Source organism: Salvelinus sp. IW2-2015, linkage group LG13 (assembly GCF_002910315.2).
Source record: "Salvelinus sp. IW2-2015 linkage group LG13, ASM291031v2, whole genome shotgun sequence".
Classification (NCBI taxonomy): domain Eukaryota; kingdom Metazoa; phylum Chordata; class Actinopteri; order Salmoniformes; family Salmonidae; genus Salvelinus; species Salvelinus sp. IW2-2015.
Genome location: NC_036853.1, coordinates 10955949 through 10973985, shown reverse-complemented (window position 1 = coordinate 10973985; position 18037 = coordinate 10955949). Strand labels below are relative to the sequence as shown.

Here is an 18037-nt window from a genome sequence, read left to right as displayed (position 1 = left end):
GCAGTGAGTAGTATGCATATGGGAGAACGACTACTCACCTGTTACTGCTGTGGGAAAGGTGACGCTGTTTGACAGATTAGTCCCATCATAAAGGACAGCTAGATTATCCAGATTACTCATCTGGTTTCTGTACGTTTAGACTAGTTAAAGATTCATCATGGTAATCCGGTGGTCATTTGGATGTGGTTAGATTTCAATTGTAATGCACAGTGTTTATACTGTTTAATGTGCCTGTCTCCTGAATGGGCTTTACTGAACAGTCCTCTTTTTTGCCCACCAAGGAGGATCTATGAAGTTTGACTCATTAAATCCACTTGTTCAGTAGGATCAGTTTTCAATGTGACTGTTTATTTGTCCTCTATCTCTCTCAGGACCTGTCTTCACAACCGCTGATCCGATTTACTGGAAACCAAGGGGTAAGTGCATTTCAAGTTATAAATAACAACTCTTTATATTTTGCAGTAAAATTGTGAGATCAGAGTCTGCAAATGAGTTTGCACCACAGACCACATTTTTCTATCGGTAAAACATTAATTCATGGACTGTGTTCTGTGTGTGTATAACCAAGTATTGACTAGACGGCCTCTGTAGCTGCAGTGAGCTGTGTTGTCTCCGAGTGACTGGCAGGATTAGATTTCCTGTCATATTTTGGCAGCGACATGTGTGGCTACAATTACATCTGCACTGAGCAGGACGAGTGCGGCTGTACTAGCAGGCCTAGATATTCCCCTCACAGGGTGGACAGACAGAAGATCTGTGCATGTGAGAGACAAGGAACTTGTCTGGGCACACTACCCAGACAAGTCCCATCGCATGCTCTTCTACTATGGACAGCATCAGTCTCTACAAATTAGCCCGTAGGGATTTTTTTTATTTTTAAATCTGTAAGACGAGCATTGTCATTCACAGTATGAGCAGCACTGTATGCATTCCAGACATCTAACGCTGCTGGTCCAACATCTCTCCATCAATCAAGCCTTCACTAATGTGAGTCAGTTTGTTAGTGACATTTACACTGAAGTGTTGACGGTGTAGATTAGATTTGTTTTCATTTCAGACATCAGAACATAAACTGGAGCGGTGCCACAGATGTTGCTAACGTGTCTACGTTATATTGTTTGGATAATCAGTACTGTTTAGGCCTAGATAAGCTAAAGCTAAGCGAGCTGTCTGAACAGTACCGTGTACAGAAGGTAGGTGGGTCACATGCAACCCAGTGTCTAACGTGGTTACAAAGTGAGAGGTTTCAGTGGCCATTGGATTGTGCTTTAAACGTTTTGAACAGTCTATTCTCTCATTTGAAGCAATGCACGACCATGGCTTTGTCTTTAATGAACCATTTGTAAATATGGTATTGGAACTGACCCTGTATATAGCTTACTTCTCGTGTTCTTATTTTCGTGTTTTTTTTTTGTTCTACCTTATGTTATTTTTAGTACTACATTGATATTGATTTCTGCATTGTTGGGTTTAGCGCTGGCAATAAAGGCATTTCACTGTACTTGTACACATGACATTAAAACTTGAAACCCTCAATCTAATATTTGATAAAGCTGGAGAGTGTTTAAAGCGTCTGCATTTTTCATAAGGTAGTTAAATCTCCATCAGATGCCTGTCTCCCCCCCCCCCCCAATTCATGCTTCTAGTGGGAGCGGGAGGTATCAGTAATTGCTCCCATCAACTTGAGAGATCAGATGGTTAGAAAATATGGTGTTTTTACTGGGTGTTTGAAGTGCTGAATTATGCATGTGTTTAATGGCTGAATCATGGCGGGTCTGGATAGGAACCTGTTCTATTAGTACACCGGAATGCTAATGAAAGCGGGGGAGTGAGGGGGTAACCTGCTAAATGTGTTGGCTGCTCAGTATGACCATAGCATTTACATTCATTCATATTGGCAGAGCTTTCATTCAGTCACTTCCAGGGTCAAGGTGGCATAATAGAACCAGCTCAAAGAATAGTCAGGAAAGGTAAACAGCCCAAGGATGGTAAACATCCTGTGTGGGTGGACGACAGTGTGTGTGCGACTGTGTGTCAGTGTTCCTCAGGCTGTATGTCTGGCTGTATTTGGCGAGGAGGACAGGCTTGTGCCAGCGATGAATGCCCCCTGCTTTGCACGGCCTTTCCCTCAGCTGTTTCATTAATTACGCTAAGGAGGAGCTGCTGTGAAGGGCCAGTCCTCTCCAGTGCCCCTGGCCTGAAAAGAGGCTTTGTTTGCAGGACTGTGCAAAATATGAGGGGAGCTAGAGGCAGAGAGAGAAGGGGGTTGGAAATAGCTGTTACAATCCATTTGCTTTTCAGATGGAAGAGGGGGTAGGGTGGGTGACCGTGTCTGTCTGGTGGAGAGGGTGCGCTGGAGTGTGCTGTTCATTCAGCTTTTTGTTGAGGATGGACTACCACTCTTTCCATGCTCCCTGTTTCTTATTTGAGTGCATGTTTTGGTAATAAAATGCATCCTTTTGGCTTGGCATTTCCTCTGAGAGAAGGCTGCTTCCGACCTGTCTGGTTGGTTATGGCTAGATGTAGTGTGGGTTTGAGGCTCGCTGGTTTTCATGTGGGTAAAGTATTTTTGAGAGGGTAGTAATTCACCACCTGACTGTAACATCTGTGTGAAGTTCCAGTGTCCATAGATAACTGCCAGTAGGCTCAAGAAGTAGCCCATTGCTGCAGCATTACTGTTGGTTGGTTGGCCCCGGCCTGCCTGTAGTGGGATCAGGACATCTGTTGCGTGGATCCTCAATCAGCCCACATTCACAGCTGGGGCCCGACTCTGTAATCCTGTACTGTGTCAGACTGACTCACCCCTCCTTTGCCTTCCAGTGAGTCCCACTGCCTCTTAATCATCGCAGGTTATACACACACACACACTACCCTTGTAAAGTGTGTGTGAGATTGACATACTCTGACTGATGAGAGGGGTGTCTGGTGTGCACATCTGCAGTCACCAGGAAGTGGTGAATTGATGATATTCAGCGGAACGTTTGAATGAGGAAGCATGATTAGGAAATGGTGAATCGATCATATTCAGCGGAACGTTTGAATGAGGAAGCATGATCAGGAAGGGGTGAATCGATAATATTCAGTGCAACGTTTGAATGAGGAAGTATGATCGTTGTCCTGTTTGTTTTCTTCTTGTGAAGTAAGATTATTATAATATCCAGGCTACCTCAATTGGACATTACGATAATTGGTCTAATCCCATTCAGTTTCTCTTATAAACACACAAGGCAATGGGTTGATAACTCCGCACTGTGAAAGGCTAGATCTCTTCATGTGGAGCATAAAAGGCAGGTTTGTACTGGAGCTGAGGCTGAGCGTCTCACATAACCGAGAGCCCAGTGTTTATTTATAGTTGGCCACCTGCAGGCTCCACACGTGTTAGGACCTTGGGTAAACCGAGCTGGGCTGCTAGTGAGAGAGGGAGAGAGACCGAGATAGCGGTCTTTGAGTATATCAGCCCCAGTGTGTTAGAGGAGCAGTGGGTCACAGCTCTCCAACACTGCAGCGAGCCAACAGACCAAGCCAGGGGTCAGCCTGCTCAGCAAGCCTGCCAGAACTCCCCAAAACACCGCCCTCTCCCCTGGCCATGCCTCGCTCTACCCCATCCAACACTCTGTTCTTCTCTCAAGCCTGGAGCTCCACTCCTGTTAAAGTGAGACTTGCTCACATACCCAACTACTCTCTACCCCAGCAGGCGTAGGTTAAATTTATTTTTATTTTTTAAATCCTCATGGGAGTCCAGGCCCAAATTCTAGAATTTGTTTTCCATTGTAGGAGAGGGAGGCGTATGGCTTTAAAATCGGTCTTCATTTCTCCAACCTCTCCCTGCCAGTTTAACCTACTCACTGTTGTTCGAAGAAGATTACGGGGTGTTTCACTGAACTCTGACAGCTCAACCATCACCTGTCTATAGTACTGGATAATACTGGAATCGGGATCCGTTTTACAAGAAAACCCAACATCTGCATCACATGGGCCTCTTAAAAGCAGCCCAGTGTTTGGCTAATTATTTTCCCTCTTTAAAAACAAAGTCCAACAGATGTGTGGACCAGCTACGAACCCTGTGATTAAGAGGCCTCTGCGCTGGGCAGTAGTCTAGGTGGTAATTTCACTCATTCCCAAGTTTGCCTAGAAGCAACACCTGTAACATGGGAGCAGTAGAGCAATTATGGCTAAGCAGGCTTGACTACTTCAGAAATACCTGTGTAACGATTTACTGCTTGTTACATTTACTTACATTACCAGTTAAACAAGCAGAATGTCACAGATCAGTGGGGACTTGTGGACTAGCCTAGCTCAGCTATGCATCCCCGTCTTTTAGCCTCAAGCCTCATCCTGTTACTCATCATCCTCCCACATCGCCACCATGCAAGCCTGATAGACACCTACCTATAGTACACATAGGTAACTGCCAAAATAAAGGAAACACTTGAGTAATTGAGGGATACTGAGTATATTGAAAGCAGGCACTTCCTCACAGATGTGGTTCCTGAGTTAATTAACATCCCATCGTGCTTCATGTATATAAATTCCCAGTTGCCCATTATTTGGGCTACCATGGCTAGAAGAAGAGATCTCCGTGACTTTGAAAGGGCTCTCAAAGGGTGTGTGTCGGCCATCAGATCTCAACCCAGTTAAACAATTCTGGAGCGGTGCCTGAAACAGCGTTTTCCACCATAAACAAAACACCAAATGATGGAATTTCTCATGGCAGAATGGTGTTGCATCCCTCCAAAATAGTTCCAAACACTTGTAGAATCTATCCCAAGGCGCATTTAAGCTGTTCGGGATTTTGGTGGCCCAAACTCCCTACTGACACTGTTGGGGTTTCCTTTATTCAGGCAGTTACATGTATGTTGCTCATAAGTTACAGGGTGGTGAGTGGGTTTACTGTTGTAAAGCTGTTGTTGGCTATACAGCTTTATTCACTGAACATGTCAGAACACCTGATGGGCCTGGGGCATGCTCCAAGGGATTCAAACAACGTTGTAGATTTGAGGTTTAATTTCTCGAATTTACATGAATCTCTATTCTACTGAGGCCTAGTACTACTCACCGATATGTTTGTGTGTGTGCAGTAAACTATATTGCTCATAAGTTAGAGGGTTGTGGTGAGTGGTTTTACTGTATCTGGAAGTGCACCGGGGGGGGTTCGATCACGTGGATTCGGATATGTTCCGCATTGCGGCCAACAACAACATTGACGAATACGCTGATTCGGTGAGCGAGTTCATTAGAAAGTGCATTGGCGATGTTGTACCCACAACAACTATTAAAACATTCCTAAACCAGAAACCGTGGATTGATGGCAGCATTCGCGCGAAACTGAAAGCGCGAACCACTGCTTTTAACCAGGGCAAGGTGAACGGAAACATGACCGAATACAAACAGTGTAGCTATTCCCTCCGCAAGGCAATCAAACAAGCTAAGTCCCAGTATAGAGACAAAGTAGAGTTGCAAGACCCACTCCAATTTGCTTACCGCCCCAATAGATCCAAAGACGACGCAATCGCAACCACACTGCATACTGCCCTAACCCATCTGGACAAGAGGAATACCTATGTGAGAATCCTGTTCATCGACTACAGCTCAGCAGTTAACACCATAGTACCCTCCAAACTCGTCATCAAGCTCGAGACCCTGGGTCTCGACCCCGCCCTGTGCAACTGGGTACTGGACTTCCTGACGGGCCGCCCCCAGGTGGTGAGGGTAGGTAACAACATCTCCACCCCGCTGATCCTCAACACTGGGGCCCCACAAGGGTGCGTTCTCAGCCCTCTCCTGTACTCCCTGTTCACCCACGACTGCGTGGCCATGCATGCCTCCAACACAATCATCAAGTTTGCGGACGACACTACAGTGGTAGGCTTGATTACCAACAACGACAAGACAGCCTACAGGGAGGAGGTGAGGGCCCTCGGAGTGTGGTGTCAGGAAAATAACCTCACACTCAACGTCAACAAAACAAAGGAGATGATTGTGGATTTCAGGAAACAGCAGAGGGAGCACCCCCCTATCCACATCGACGGGACAGTAGTAGAGAGGGTAGTAAGTTTTAAGTTCCTCGGCGTACACATCACGGACAAACTGAATTGGTCCACCCACACAGACAGCGTTGTGAAGAAGGCGCAGCAGCGCCTCTTCAACCTCAGGAGGCTGAAGAAATTCGGCTTGTCACCAAAAGCACCCACAAACTTCTACAGATGCACAATGAGAGCATCCTGTCGGGCTGTATCACTGCCTGGTACGGCAACTGCTCCGCCCACAACCGTAAGGCTCTCCAGATGGTAGTGAGGTCTGCACAACGCATCACTGGGGGCAAACTACCTGCCCTCCAGGACACCTACACTACCCGATGTCACAGAAAGGCCATAAAGATCATCAAGGACAACAACCACCCGAGCCACTGCCTGTTCACACCGCTATTATCCAGAAGGCGAGGTCAGTACAGGTGCATCAAAGCAGGGACCGAGAGACTGAAAAACAGCTTCTATCTCAAGGCCATCAGACTGATAAACAGCCACCACTAACATCGAGTGGCTGCTGCCAACATCCTGACTCAACTCCAGCTCACTTTAATAATGGAATTGATGGAAATTGATCAAAAATGTATCACTAGCCACTTTAAACTATGCACTTTTGTTTACATACCCTACATTACTCATCTCATATGTATATACTGTACTCGATACCATCTACTGCATCTTGCCTATGCTGTTCTGTACCATCACTCATTCATATATCTTTATGTACATATTATTTTTCCCTTTACACTTGTGTGTATAAGGTAGTAGTTGTGGAATTGTTAGGTTAGATAACTCGTTGGTTATTACTGCATTGTCGGAACTAGAAGCACAAGCATTTCGCTACACTCGCATTAACATCTTCTTACCATGTGTATGTGACAAATAAAATTTGATTCGGGTTGTGTGTGAGTGAGACGTTCAGCAAACAACACTGTTAGATTTGTTTTCTAAATCTGTGACATCAGCTGCTGGATGTATTGGATGGAACAGATTATGGATGACCTTTCCTATATTGATCATTTAAACGCACTCTCTGGAAGAATGTCTGCCATTGATTTATAATTTTCTCCTCCGTCCACAGAAAATCTCAATACCACGGTCGGAAAATCCGAATGAGCTGCGGACGTTTACTTTCTACTTGTCCAATGTTGGTAGAGACAACCCACAGGGAAGTTTCGACTGCATTCAGCAGTACATCACCAGGTGAGTGAGCACAGAGGCGCTGGCCTCATCCTCTTTGACATATGAGACATTCATCACTCATATACACGCATAATAAGCATTGATGCATGCAAACACAGTTGACACTGTTTATTTCATATGAATTCTGTTTTGGAATGAAGCTACCATGACTCCACTCTGTCAGTAGGTTTGAAAAAGTCTATTTGGACAGGCTAAATTGAGTGACTGTTTGTTTGCATACGGAGGAGTTTGTTAACATGGTTAAGAGCTGAACTGGATTAGGAGAGTTCTGAAAAATGTTTGGAGGAGAACTTCCTGATCACAGGCTTTGGTGCAGAGTGAGTGCCATCTGCTCTCAAGTGTGCTTTCTGTCCTATTTGCCTCCCAGTCTGATCAAAGACAAATGTTGAGCAAATTAATTGAATTGGGCCAGATGTCTGCGTATTGAGGTGGAAGGCGAGGAACTGAGTCCCGGCTCTGACTGGCTAGTTTTTTTAACACCCATGTCCTCAACTATTTCTAATGAGAGACTGGGTCGGCTGGAGTTCACCCATCGACCTGGATCCTCATGAGCCTCTAATTCCGCTATAAACCCGGGGCAGAGCCACTGAGGGCTGCCAATTCCGTTATATCCCCTGCCAAACCGTCATCAACGTGAGGAGGAATCAAAGGCAGGGAAAACCAGGAAAGAATAGAATTTGATGCAACATTGGTTTGATAACTAGGGAATCCACAGTTGAATAGATAATCAAATGATGGTGCACTCAAGGCAGTGGTATGTCATGAATATTAGCACAGCAAGGTGCGTTGGGCAGCATAAGGAAAGGCTAAGACAGAAAATTGTTACATTTTAAAAAATTAAAAAAATAACTGAATGGGCTTCCTCAAGTCTCTTTTTATTTTTTTGCAATAAAAGCACAGATTTCGTTTCTGTTTTCGTTACATGTTCCTCAAACTGTAAGCTAATGCCATTTGGATGTGTCTACTCAAAGTTAAAAGTTTGTACCTTTTTTGTAGGGAAGCTAAGAGAATCTCCCCAAGCGTGGGAGTGAGTTGACCTGTTGGTCTTTGTTTCTGTGTAACCCTCTCCGTTGTCCCAGTGAAGGGAGCATTCAGCTGGACTGCCTGGGTGGGATCCAGGACAAGATCACTGTGTGTGCCACAGACGACTCCTACCAGAAGGCCAGGCAAAGCATGGCTCAGGCAGAGGAGGAGACCCGCAGCAGGGGTGCGATCGTCATCAAGCCTGGGGGGAGATACGTAGGTAAGGCCCTTCGACATTACGTTTTACACTCGGCTGTGGTAAGGGCCTTCGGTCAGAACCAGCTCAGTCAAACAGAACATAGGCTACTAATTTAAAAGGCCTATAGCCCTGTCTAGGATATATGCATACTGTATTAGAAAGAGGTTTTTCATTCCTGTTCATGTTTTTGTTTTGTGACACTTTCCCTCATGTCGGTTCACATCCAGGGTGAATGCTGATGGTGAGCTGTCTCATTTTAGGGTGTGTTTGGGTCTCGCGACAGTGAGCCAGAGCAGTGGCAGGCTCATCAGCTAGGCTATAATTCAATATGGTGTTATTTCCGCATCAGTCAAGCAGCCCTTCGTCCTACTAGTGAGGCCCTGTCCGGTGGCAGTTTTAGCCTCCTATCCTAGCCGCCTCCAGTCTAGAGATTGTATTTCCACACTGAAAACACACGCGCACACACAGAGACAAGCATGGCTGCTTCAAGTGAACATCAGACTGTGGGCTTTTTACTAGTCTCAGGAGAGCTGCATACTGAAACTGTTTCTGCTGCACATCAGTAAAGACCATAGTAGCCCTGAACAGAAACGAAGTAGAAGTGTACCTAGAACTGAAACACCATGATCTCTGTTATGCATTGCTGTTTTTTAAAATTAAGCTTCTAGGATATGCTGTAATTGACTTGTTGGAGAGGAAGTCAGAAACGGTGTGGTTTAATTTATTTTGAGTCCCAAGCTGTGCCTTAGTCACACTCTATCTCCGTATGACCTTAATTCTTGTGAAAATGGCTGAGCTCACAGCGTTGGGATAATTGCATTCTCATGGTTCCCTGTGTGGGGCTCAATGGGCTGGCCGGATGGTTAGGTGCTCAGAGCTTCACACAGTTACGTCTCTGACTCAAACGAACCAACTAACTGACCAGTCACCACAAACACCATCACATCACATGTTCACAGTCTGATTAATGTGGCTGTTTTGCCAGGAAGCAGCTTGTTCAACTATTTGTACTGTGGTAACTTTCTAGACAACTTAGGTTCTCTCATAAAGTTCACCCTGTGTTTGCTTTTCTCTGTTGAAGAGAACTTCAGATGGACCTAGAACTTCTCATTACAACCCCCAACCTCTCATGGTTAGATGTCACAAAGGCTCAACCTTTCTTACACACAACAATGTTGCTTTTCTTTTCTCAGGTAAGAAGGTGCAGATCCGGAAACCAGCGCCTGGCCTGTCTGACATCGCTCCGTCGCGGCGGACGTCGCGGCCTGTCATAATCTCCAGCAGCACGGGGAAGAAGAGCACGGCGCAGCAGAGGCCCCTGAGGGAGCGCCTCACCCACCTGCTGGCCCTTAAGCCCTATAGGAAGCCGGAGCTCATCCTGCGCCTGCAGAAGGACGGCCTCTTGCCCTTCGACAAAGACTCTCTTGACAGCCTCCTGCAACAGGTTAGTCAAGTCAGTCACACTCATAGGCAGGAGCTTTCTATACATTTTTTAATGGGGTGGCCAAGGGGGGACCAAGGACCAGTCATGGGTGGCCATGGGGTATCACAAATAGCTTTGAAAATTTATGCATTGTGTTAATTTGTATCTGCCCTAATTTATTAAAATAAATTCATTTGAAAATTAACTTAGGGAAAATATTCAAGTTAGTTCAGTGGTTTCTTCCCCCTTCCAAGAAATGTTGTGAGAGCTGCATTTCTATACAGTTTTAAAGCTAGTCACCGCAATTGAAACAATAAAAAAATGGGCTCCCCGCCTTAGGTTTGCTAAAATGCTGATCGATGCGCCTGGAGAAATGTAAACATTCAAATTCATAGACAGAGCTATGGATGCAAGGACTGACCTTTCATGAAATCAACATTATAGTTTTAACCATGTTTTGGGGCTATACGGTGTTTGTTTACATTTACATTGTTTATTAACATTGTCGTAAAATAATCTTATATTTTGGGTTCTGATGGGATACGACAGTTGAACTAAGCTCATATTCATCAAGAATCAAGGGGTGTATCTGTAATTCATTTATACTTAAAAAAAAAAAGTGATGTAGCAACTAAGGATTTCAGCTTTAAAATGTGATTTGGAGAACAGCAAAAGTTATTCCAGACATTATCGCCTTGGCTGCTGTAGCTTCATTCAACTCAGTCGATAAGGGATGCATAACATTTTAGGACAAACGCATGCCACACAGCAATTAGCTGCTTCACACTAGCTGAGCGCTGGGATTAAAAACAATCGTTTAGTTTCCTGTCAAGTCAAACAGCAGTTAGGTATCCATCTTCAACCTCGCACTATTCAAGTTTCAGTTAATGCAGCTGCACTCTCCATGGCCCTAAAGCCAGCCAGACAATCCAACAGCCTTCGCACCTGCTCCAAGGCATCCGCATGTTCCTAAACAATGTTCCTGCGCGCAGATCCCTCAGGACTGCCGCACAGAAGAAATTCCTGCCCGAGCAGAGAAGCATGAGATTGAACTTCAAACACTTGTCCCTGTTAACAGTACTATCAACGTTTCCCTCTACTGTGGGAATTGTAATCGAATCAACTTCATTTTATCCACTTTCAATGCAACATACCATGCTAAGATTATTTAATGAGAATGCGACTATCTTAAATAAGCACAAGAATTGCAGTCTGGAATGATCTAGTCATTAACGTAGCAAAATGATATTGTGATCTTTGGAGTAACATTGTAGTGGTCTACCCAAATATCACCCAACCTTAATGCAAAACTAACTATGCAGGAGATTTTGCAGAGCGTGTCGGAGTAGGATTCTATTGCATTGACAGGCACGAGCAGTCAGGAGTAGATGCACTTGTTTTGAGATCAAAACGAAGGCTCCATGTAGCCATGTGTGCATATTCTTTGCTAGTTGGTGAGTTATTATGCCAGTTATAGCTCATTTCTGGTCACAATGGGGGAGTGGTTGGTTCCTACAAGAGCACAAAACGTGTACATTTCTAGACATCTTTGAAAAGTGAGTCAAGAGCTTATTAAAAGGGCATTGTTGTATTTCTAGACAGGCTTGAATAAACTAAGTAGCCAATACGCAGAGTAGCATACATTTGTCATACTCTATAGTGATGATTATGATGATGGTATGTGAATAATGCATTTTATTTGGTTGTGGTTTCTTGCATCAAACACAATACAACATTTTCAGTCACCACCTTGTCTGAAGGACAGGTGGATAGACAGGTTCATGTTTTTTGAAAAGTCTCATGGAATGTAGGCCTTCATTGAACACCACACATTGGCTGATAATGTAGGCTGAAGGATAGAACGGCTACTTCCATGTTAAAATGTTATGGGATGGGTTTTCTGCTTTGTTTTTTATGGTAGACCACTCTGGTAGGCCTACATTATCAAAGCCACAGTAGTCTACTTGGCCACTGTTAAAATTAAGGCTGACCCCGTTTATTCGATTGTTTGGTCGATAGGCTGTTGGTCGACCGAGATTTCTTTAGTCGAGCAAGTTGCATTTTTTTTTTTTTTTTTTTTTAATAATCATTGTGTACAAGAGACCTGTCTGAGTGGACTGGTCCATTGTGGAGGCTGTGGGGATGGCACAGTCCATCACTCTAAGACATGTGCTACTGAAATAGTAAACTGATCAAAAAATAAACTTACTGTCACCTGCTATTTGTATGAACATAACAAGATTCAACAACTGAGACATAAACTGAACAAGTTCCACAGACATGTGACTAACAAATGGAATAATGTGTCCCTGAACAAAGAGGGGGTCAAAAACAAAAGTATCGGTCAGTATCTGGTGTGGCCACCAGCTGCATTAAGTACTGCAGTGCATCTCCTCCTCATGGACTGCACCAGATTTGCCAGTTCTTGCTATGAGATGTTACCCCACTCTTCCACCAAGGCACCTGCAAGTTCCTGGACATTTCTGGGGGGAATGGCCCTAGCCCTCACCCTCCGATCCAACAGGTCCCAGACGTGCTCAGGTCTCAGACGTGGGATTGAGATCCGTGCTCTTCGCTGGCCATGGCAGAACACTGACATTCCTGTCTTGCAGGAAATCACGCACAGAATGAGCAGTATGGCTGGTGGCATTGTCATGCTGGAGGGCCATATTAGGATGAGCCTGCAGCAAGGGTACCACATGAGGGAGGAGGATGTCTTACCTGTAACGCACAGCATTGAGATTGCCTGCAATGACAACAAGCTCAGTCCGATGATGCTGTGATACACCGCCCCAGACCATGACGGACCTTCCACCTCCAAATCGATCCCGCTCCAGAGTACGGGCCTCGGTGTAACGCTCATTCCTTCGACGATAAACGCAAATCCGACCATCACCCCTGGTGAAACACAACGGCGACTCATCAGTGAAGAGCACTTTCTGACAGTCCTGTCTGGTCCAGCGACGGTGGGTTTGTGCCCATAGATGACGTTGTTTTCGGTGATGTCTGGTGAGGACCTGCCTTACAACAGGCCTACAAGCCCTCAGTCCAGCCTCTCAGCCTATTGCGGACAGTCTGAGCACTGATGGAGGGATTGTGCGTTCCTGGTGTAACTCGGGCAGTTGTTGCCATCCTGTACCTGTCCCACAGGTGTGATGTTCAGATGTACCGATCCTGTGCAGGTGTTACATGTGGTCTGCCACTGCGAGGACGATCAGCTGTCCGTCCTGTCTCCCTGTAGCGCTGTCTTAGGCGTCTCACAGTACGGACATTGCAATTTATTGCCCTGGGCACATCTGCAGTCCTCAGGCATGCTGCAAGGAGGCATATGGCACATTCATGCAGATGAGCAGGGACTCTGGGCATCTTTCTTTCTTGGTGTTTTTCAGTCAGTAGAAAGGCCTCTTTGGTGTCCTAAGTTTTCATAACTGTGACCTTAATTGCCTACAGTCTAAGCTGTTAGTGTGTTAACGACCGTTCCACAGGTGCGTGTTAATTAATTGTTTATGGGTCATTGAACAAGCATGGGAAACAGTTTAAACCCTTTACAATGAAGATCTGTGAAATTATTTGGATTTTTACGAATTATCTTTGAAAGACAGGGTCCTGAAAAAGGGACGTTTCTTTTTTGCTGAGTTTTATATGGTTATATGTAAGAACAATGGCGCAACAAATAAGATGTGTTTTCTCCTGCGTTGGATAGTGATTCTGAAACACATCAGTGCGCTGTTGAATTGGCGCCTTTTCCTACACCATGTTGCTATGTGCATAATAACAAAAGTATCCAGCATATTGGTATTGAGAACAATGCGCCAGAGGCGGCAGCGGAGTTATAGAGATGAGACAACAGCCCTTGCCTTAATTGTCTAAGAAAAGTGAGGAGAGGAAACTCCAACTTAATTAGGTCTTTAATCAATAGCCTAACTGTTAAATATGCCTGGCTTTATAAATCATCCTTATCTACTAAAATAAGACAGATCCTGCTTCTGTTGCTTGTTTGTGTGTTTAATAGCCTACTGACTCTGAACACCAAGCCTCAGGCATCCACAAATGAGTCTGTTTTTAATCTTTGCTATGCTGTAATAAAGGCTTCACACTTTTTTTCTCTCGTTAGAGTAGCCTCTCTGGTATTATTTATAATTAAATTAGTGTTTACACTGTATATAATAATTATAACCTTGATCTCCTTATTGTTATTGCTAATGATAATTCATTTCATTATCATTAATAGGCTTAGTATAGCAGCCTTAAATATATACACTGCTCAAAAAAATAAAGGGAACACTAAAATAACACATCCTAGATCTGAATGAAAGAAATATTCTTATTAAATACTTTTTTCTTTACATAGTTGAATGTGCTGACAACAAAATCACACAAATTATCAAATGTATCAACCCATGGAGGTCTGGATTTGGAGTCACACTCAAAATTAAAGTGGAAAACCACACTACAGGCGTATCCAACTTTGATGTAATGTCCTTAAAACAAGTCAAAATGAGGCTCAGTAGTGTGTGTGTGTGTGTGTGGCCTCCACGTGCCTGTATGACCTCCCTACAACGCCTGGGCATGCTCCTGATGAGGTGGCGGATGGTCTCCTGATGGATTCCTCCCAGACCTGGACTAAAGCATCCGCCAACTCTGGACAGTCTGTGGTGCAACGTGGCGTTGGTGATGGAGCGAGACATGATGTCCCAGATGTGCTCAATTGGATTCAGGTCTGGGAACGGGCGGGCCAGTCCATAGCATCAATGCCTTCCTCTTGCAGGAACTGCTGACACACTCCAGCCACATGAGGTCTAGCATTGTCTTCCATTAGGAGGAACCCAGGCCAACCGCACCAGCATTTGTCTCACAAGGGGTGTGAGGATCTCATCTCGTACCTAATGGCAGTCAGGCTACTCTGGCGAAAACAATGGAGGGCTGTGCGGCCCCCAAAGAAATGCCAACCCACACCATGACTGACCCACCGCCAAACCGTGCATGCTGGAGGATGTTGCAGGCAGCGCGAACGTTCTCCACGGCGTGGAAGTTCTCCAGACTGCCACGTCTGTCACATGTGCTCAGTGTGAACCTGCTTTCATCTGTGAAAGCACAGGGCGCAGTGGCGAATTTGCCAATCTTGGTGTTCTCTGGCCAAATGCCAAACGTCCTGCACGGTGTTGGGCTGTAAGCACAACCCCCACCTGTGGACGTCGGGCCCTCATACCACCTCATGGAGTCTGTTTCTGACCGTTTGAGCAGACACATGCACATTTGTGGCCTGCTGGAGGTCATTTGCAGGGCTCTGGCAGTGCTCCTCCTTGCACAAAGGCGGAGGTAGCGGTCCTGCTGCTGGGTTGTTGCCCTCCTACGGCCTCCTCCACGTCTCCTGATGTACTGGCCTGTCTCCTGGTAGCGCCTCCATGCTCTGGACACTACGCTGACAGACACAGCAAACCTTCGCACAGCTCGCATTGATGTGCCATCCTGGATGAGCTGCACTACCTGAGCCACTTGTGTGGGTTGTAGACTCGTCTCATGCTACCACTAGAGTGAAAGCACCGCCAGCATTCAAAAGTGACCAAAACATCAGCCAGGAAGCATAGGAACTGAGAAGTGGTCTGTGGTCACCACCTGCAGAATCACTCCTTTATTGGGGGTCTTGCTAATTGCCTATAATTTCCACCTGTTGTCTATTCCATTTGCACAACAGCATGTGAATGTATTCAATCAGTGTTGCTTCCTAAGTGGACAGTTTGATTTCACAGAAGTGTGATTGACTTGGAGTTACATTGTGTTGTTTAAGTGTTCCCTTTATTTTTTTGAGCAGTGTATATATATATATTTTTTTTTTTTAACTAGGCAAGTCAGTTTAGAACAAATTCTTATTTACAATTGACTGCCTACCTCGGCCAAACCCGGACGGCGCTTGGCCAATTGTGCGCCGCCCTATGGGACTCCCAATCACGGCCGGATGTGATGCAGCCTGGATTCGAACCAGGTATTGCACTGAGATGCAGTGCCTTAGGCCGCTTGGGAGCCCCCAGCCTTGTATAACCACCATCAAGCTGTAGGCCTAAGAGCGCATCCTGTTAAGTCTTAATACCGTAACTTACTTAGGTCTATATTTCAATACTTATATAGGCTACTGTATCAATCATTCATTTTTAGTTCGTCATAACACCGCATACGAGTCATTCATGATTTGAAATGCAATCAAGCATTTGTTTTATAAATTACAAAGCAAAGCGACCATTGAATATTAAATAGGCCTAAACCGTTCCATTTCAGAAATTTCATTCTCAAATGAATGACTGTTTTTAGTCTTTGCTGCAATAAAGGCTTTACATTTTTTAGAATTTTATTTTTTTATTTTTTTATTTTTTACAACAGCCTCTCAGGTACGCTTCATTTTTATTTTATTTTTTTACATTGTTAACAATCGCTCAAAAGTTGTATTGTAATCTAACAGCACCTGTTTGGCACACCTGATATGGATGCAGGACTTGCTCCTTTTTCTTGATCAGTATTTTCCACAAGTCAATTGTTTTCCACACATCTGACTTCCCCTTTACCTCTTGAGCAACCAGTAAACATTCCCCTGTTTCAGTTTTTTTTCTCAAGTCCTATGCATTAATTTTGCTGTTATGTGTTCGGAGTTTGTTATAATCGATTTATTTATGTGATTATGATATGCTATAGGCCTAGGTCAGGCCCTATTGGTCATCTGCATACATCACGTAAAGAGAGCAAGGGTTGAAGGAATAGGGATTGTTTTACAGAAATCCCTAATTTGTTTAGGTAACAACTTTTCAGTCAGAAATGGCTGTAATTATGATGCAGCTTCAGCAACACGGACAGCACGATACACACTGATGTTCTGTGGTGGTCGCTGCAGCAGGGAAGAGAGACAATGGTTGCTCGTCAGTGCGGTCGGACTAAATCTAGTCAATTTTATGTCTTAATTATTTAATCGAACAGTTCGCATAAAACATCATACAAGCTCAGTGCATATAGTTAATTTGATTAAAACACATAGGATGTCTATATATGGAAAAATACACGTTTGAACATTTCGACCAATCGATTGACTCTTGGTCGACCAAGATTATTTTTAGTCGGGACAACCCTATTTTTTATTTAAAGTGGGTACAGCCTCTGTGCTCACAACGAACGCACCCTGGAAGTTGCACTGACTTTTCAAAACATTCAAGTTTGTGCTCAGCAGACCTGAAATTTGCTTGGTGCTGGAATTCGAGGGAACATTGGTCCCAAAGCCAGCCCACTAAACTGCCAGAACAAACGCACTGTATTTTTGCTCTGGCCACCCTTAGTGCCCCCCCCCCCCCCCCAATTCACATTGGGTCAATCATATTTCAGGCCGGTGCCACCCATCTCATAACACCCATGCTCATAAGGTAGAGTGCCTTTCACAACAGGTTGGGTTTGCTGCACCTTGGCAGACCGAGGGCCCTTCTGAGCTCTGTCCCACAACTGATAAATTAGTCACAGGACCCAAGCCTTCAAGACACTTAGAGCCGGGGCTTAGCCTGTGGTTACAGGTAAGTCCTAGCCGGCCCTGAAGCCCACTGCAAACAAGTCAGTCACTGCCAGTGGTGCAGGGTATTAATGGTGCATTTCTTGAGAATAGGCTTAGGAAATGCGTTCTTCCAGAATACTGCATCATGGCATTATTGTAATGCACTGATTGCTGTCGCTTGTCTCTAGGTGGCTAACCTAAATGGGAGAGACAACACCTTCACATTGAAGGACTCTTTGTTTAAGGACATTCAGAAGGACTGGCCAGGCTACACTGAGGGAGACCAGCAACTTCTGAAGAGGATCCTTGTTCGGTATGTGCTAGATGGTGCTATATTACTATACCGCATGCCATATTAAACCAATGCTTTTCTGTGTAGCTCCACGTGTCAACTGCCAGCGGCATAAACCAGCAATAATGGGATCATCCCCACATTGGTTTCTGGAGTTTTTCACCTCTGCTTTGTGTGGTTTAAACAAACTTCCATAGAATCCCAGGAGCTCCAAGTATGCTCAAGAATAGTAGATTCTAGTCTGAAACCAGGCACTGCTCTCTCTGTGTGGATCCCTGCTCTGAGTATTCCCTCTGCCCTGTTTTGTTGACAGAACTAGCTGGCTTTTTTTTCTTTGGTGGGACCCAGT

General features: G+C 44.8%; 1 protein-coding gene across 2 annotated transcripts in view; it reads left to right on the top strand.

Annotated features, from left to right (window-relative positions):
- Window positions 1-18037, top strand: part of LOC111972107 (RNA polymerase II elongation factor ELL) — a 48407-nt gene that overhangs the window by 18901 nt on the left and 11469 nt on the right. The window contains exons 2-6 of one of the 2 annotated variants that reach the window (XM_023998965.2): window positions 372-416; window positions 7108-7229; window positions 8309-8472; window positions 9645-9895; window positions 17585-17709. In XM_023998965.2, the coding sequence (XP_023854733.1) occupies window positions 372-416; window positions 7108-7229; window positions 8309-8472; window positions 9645-9895; window positions 17585-17709 (707 nt within the window). Of the gene's footprint in view, window positions 1-371; window positions 417-892; window positions 988-7107; window positions 7230-8308; window positions 8473-9644; window positions 9896-17584; window positions 17710-18037 lie in introns of those variants that run through there. The other variant, XM_023998966.2, reaches the window with a different exon arrangement.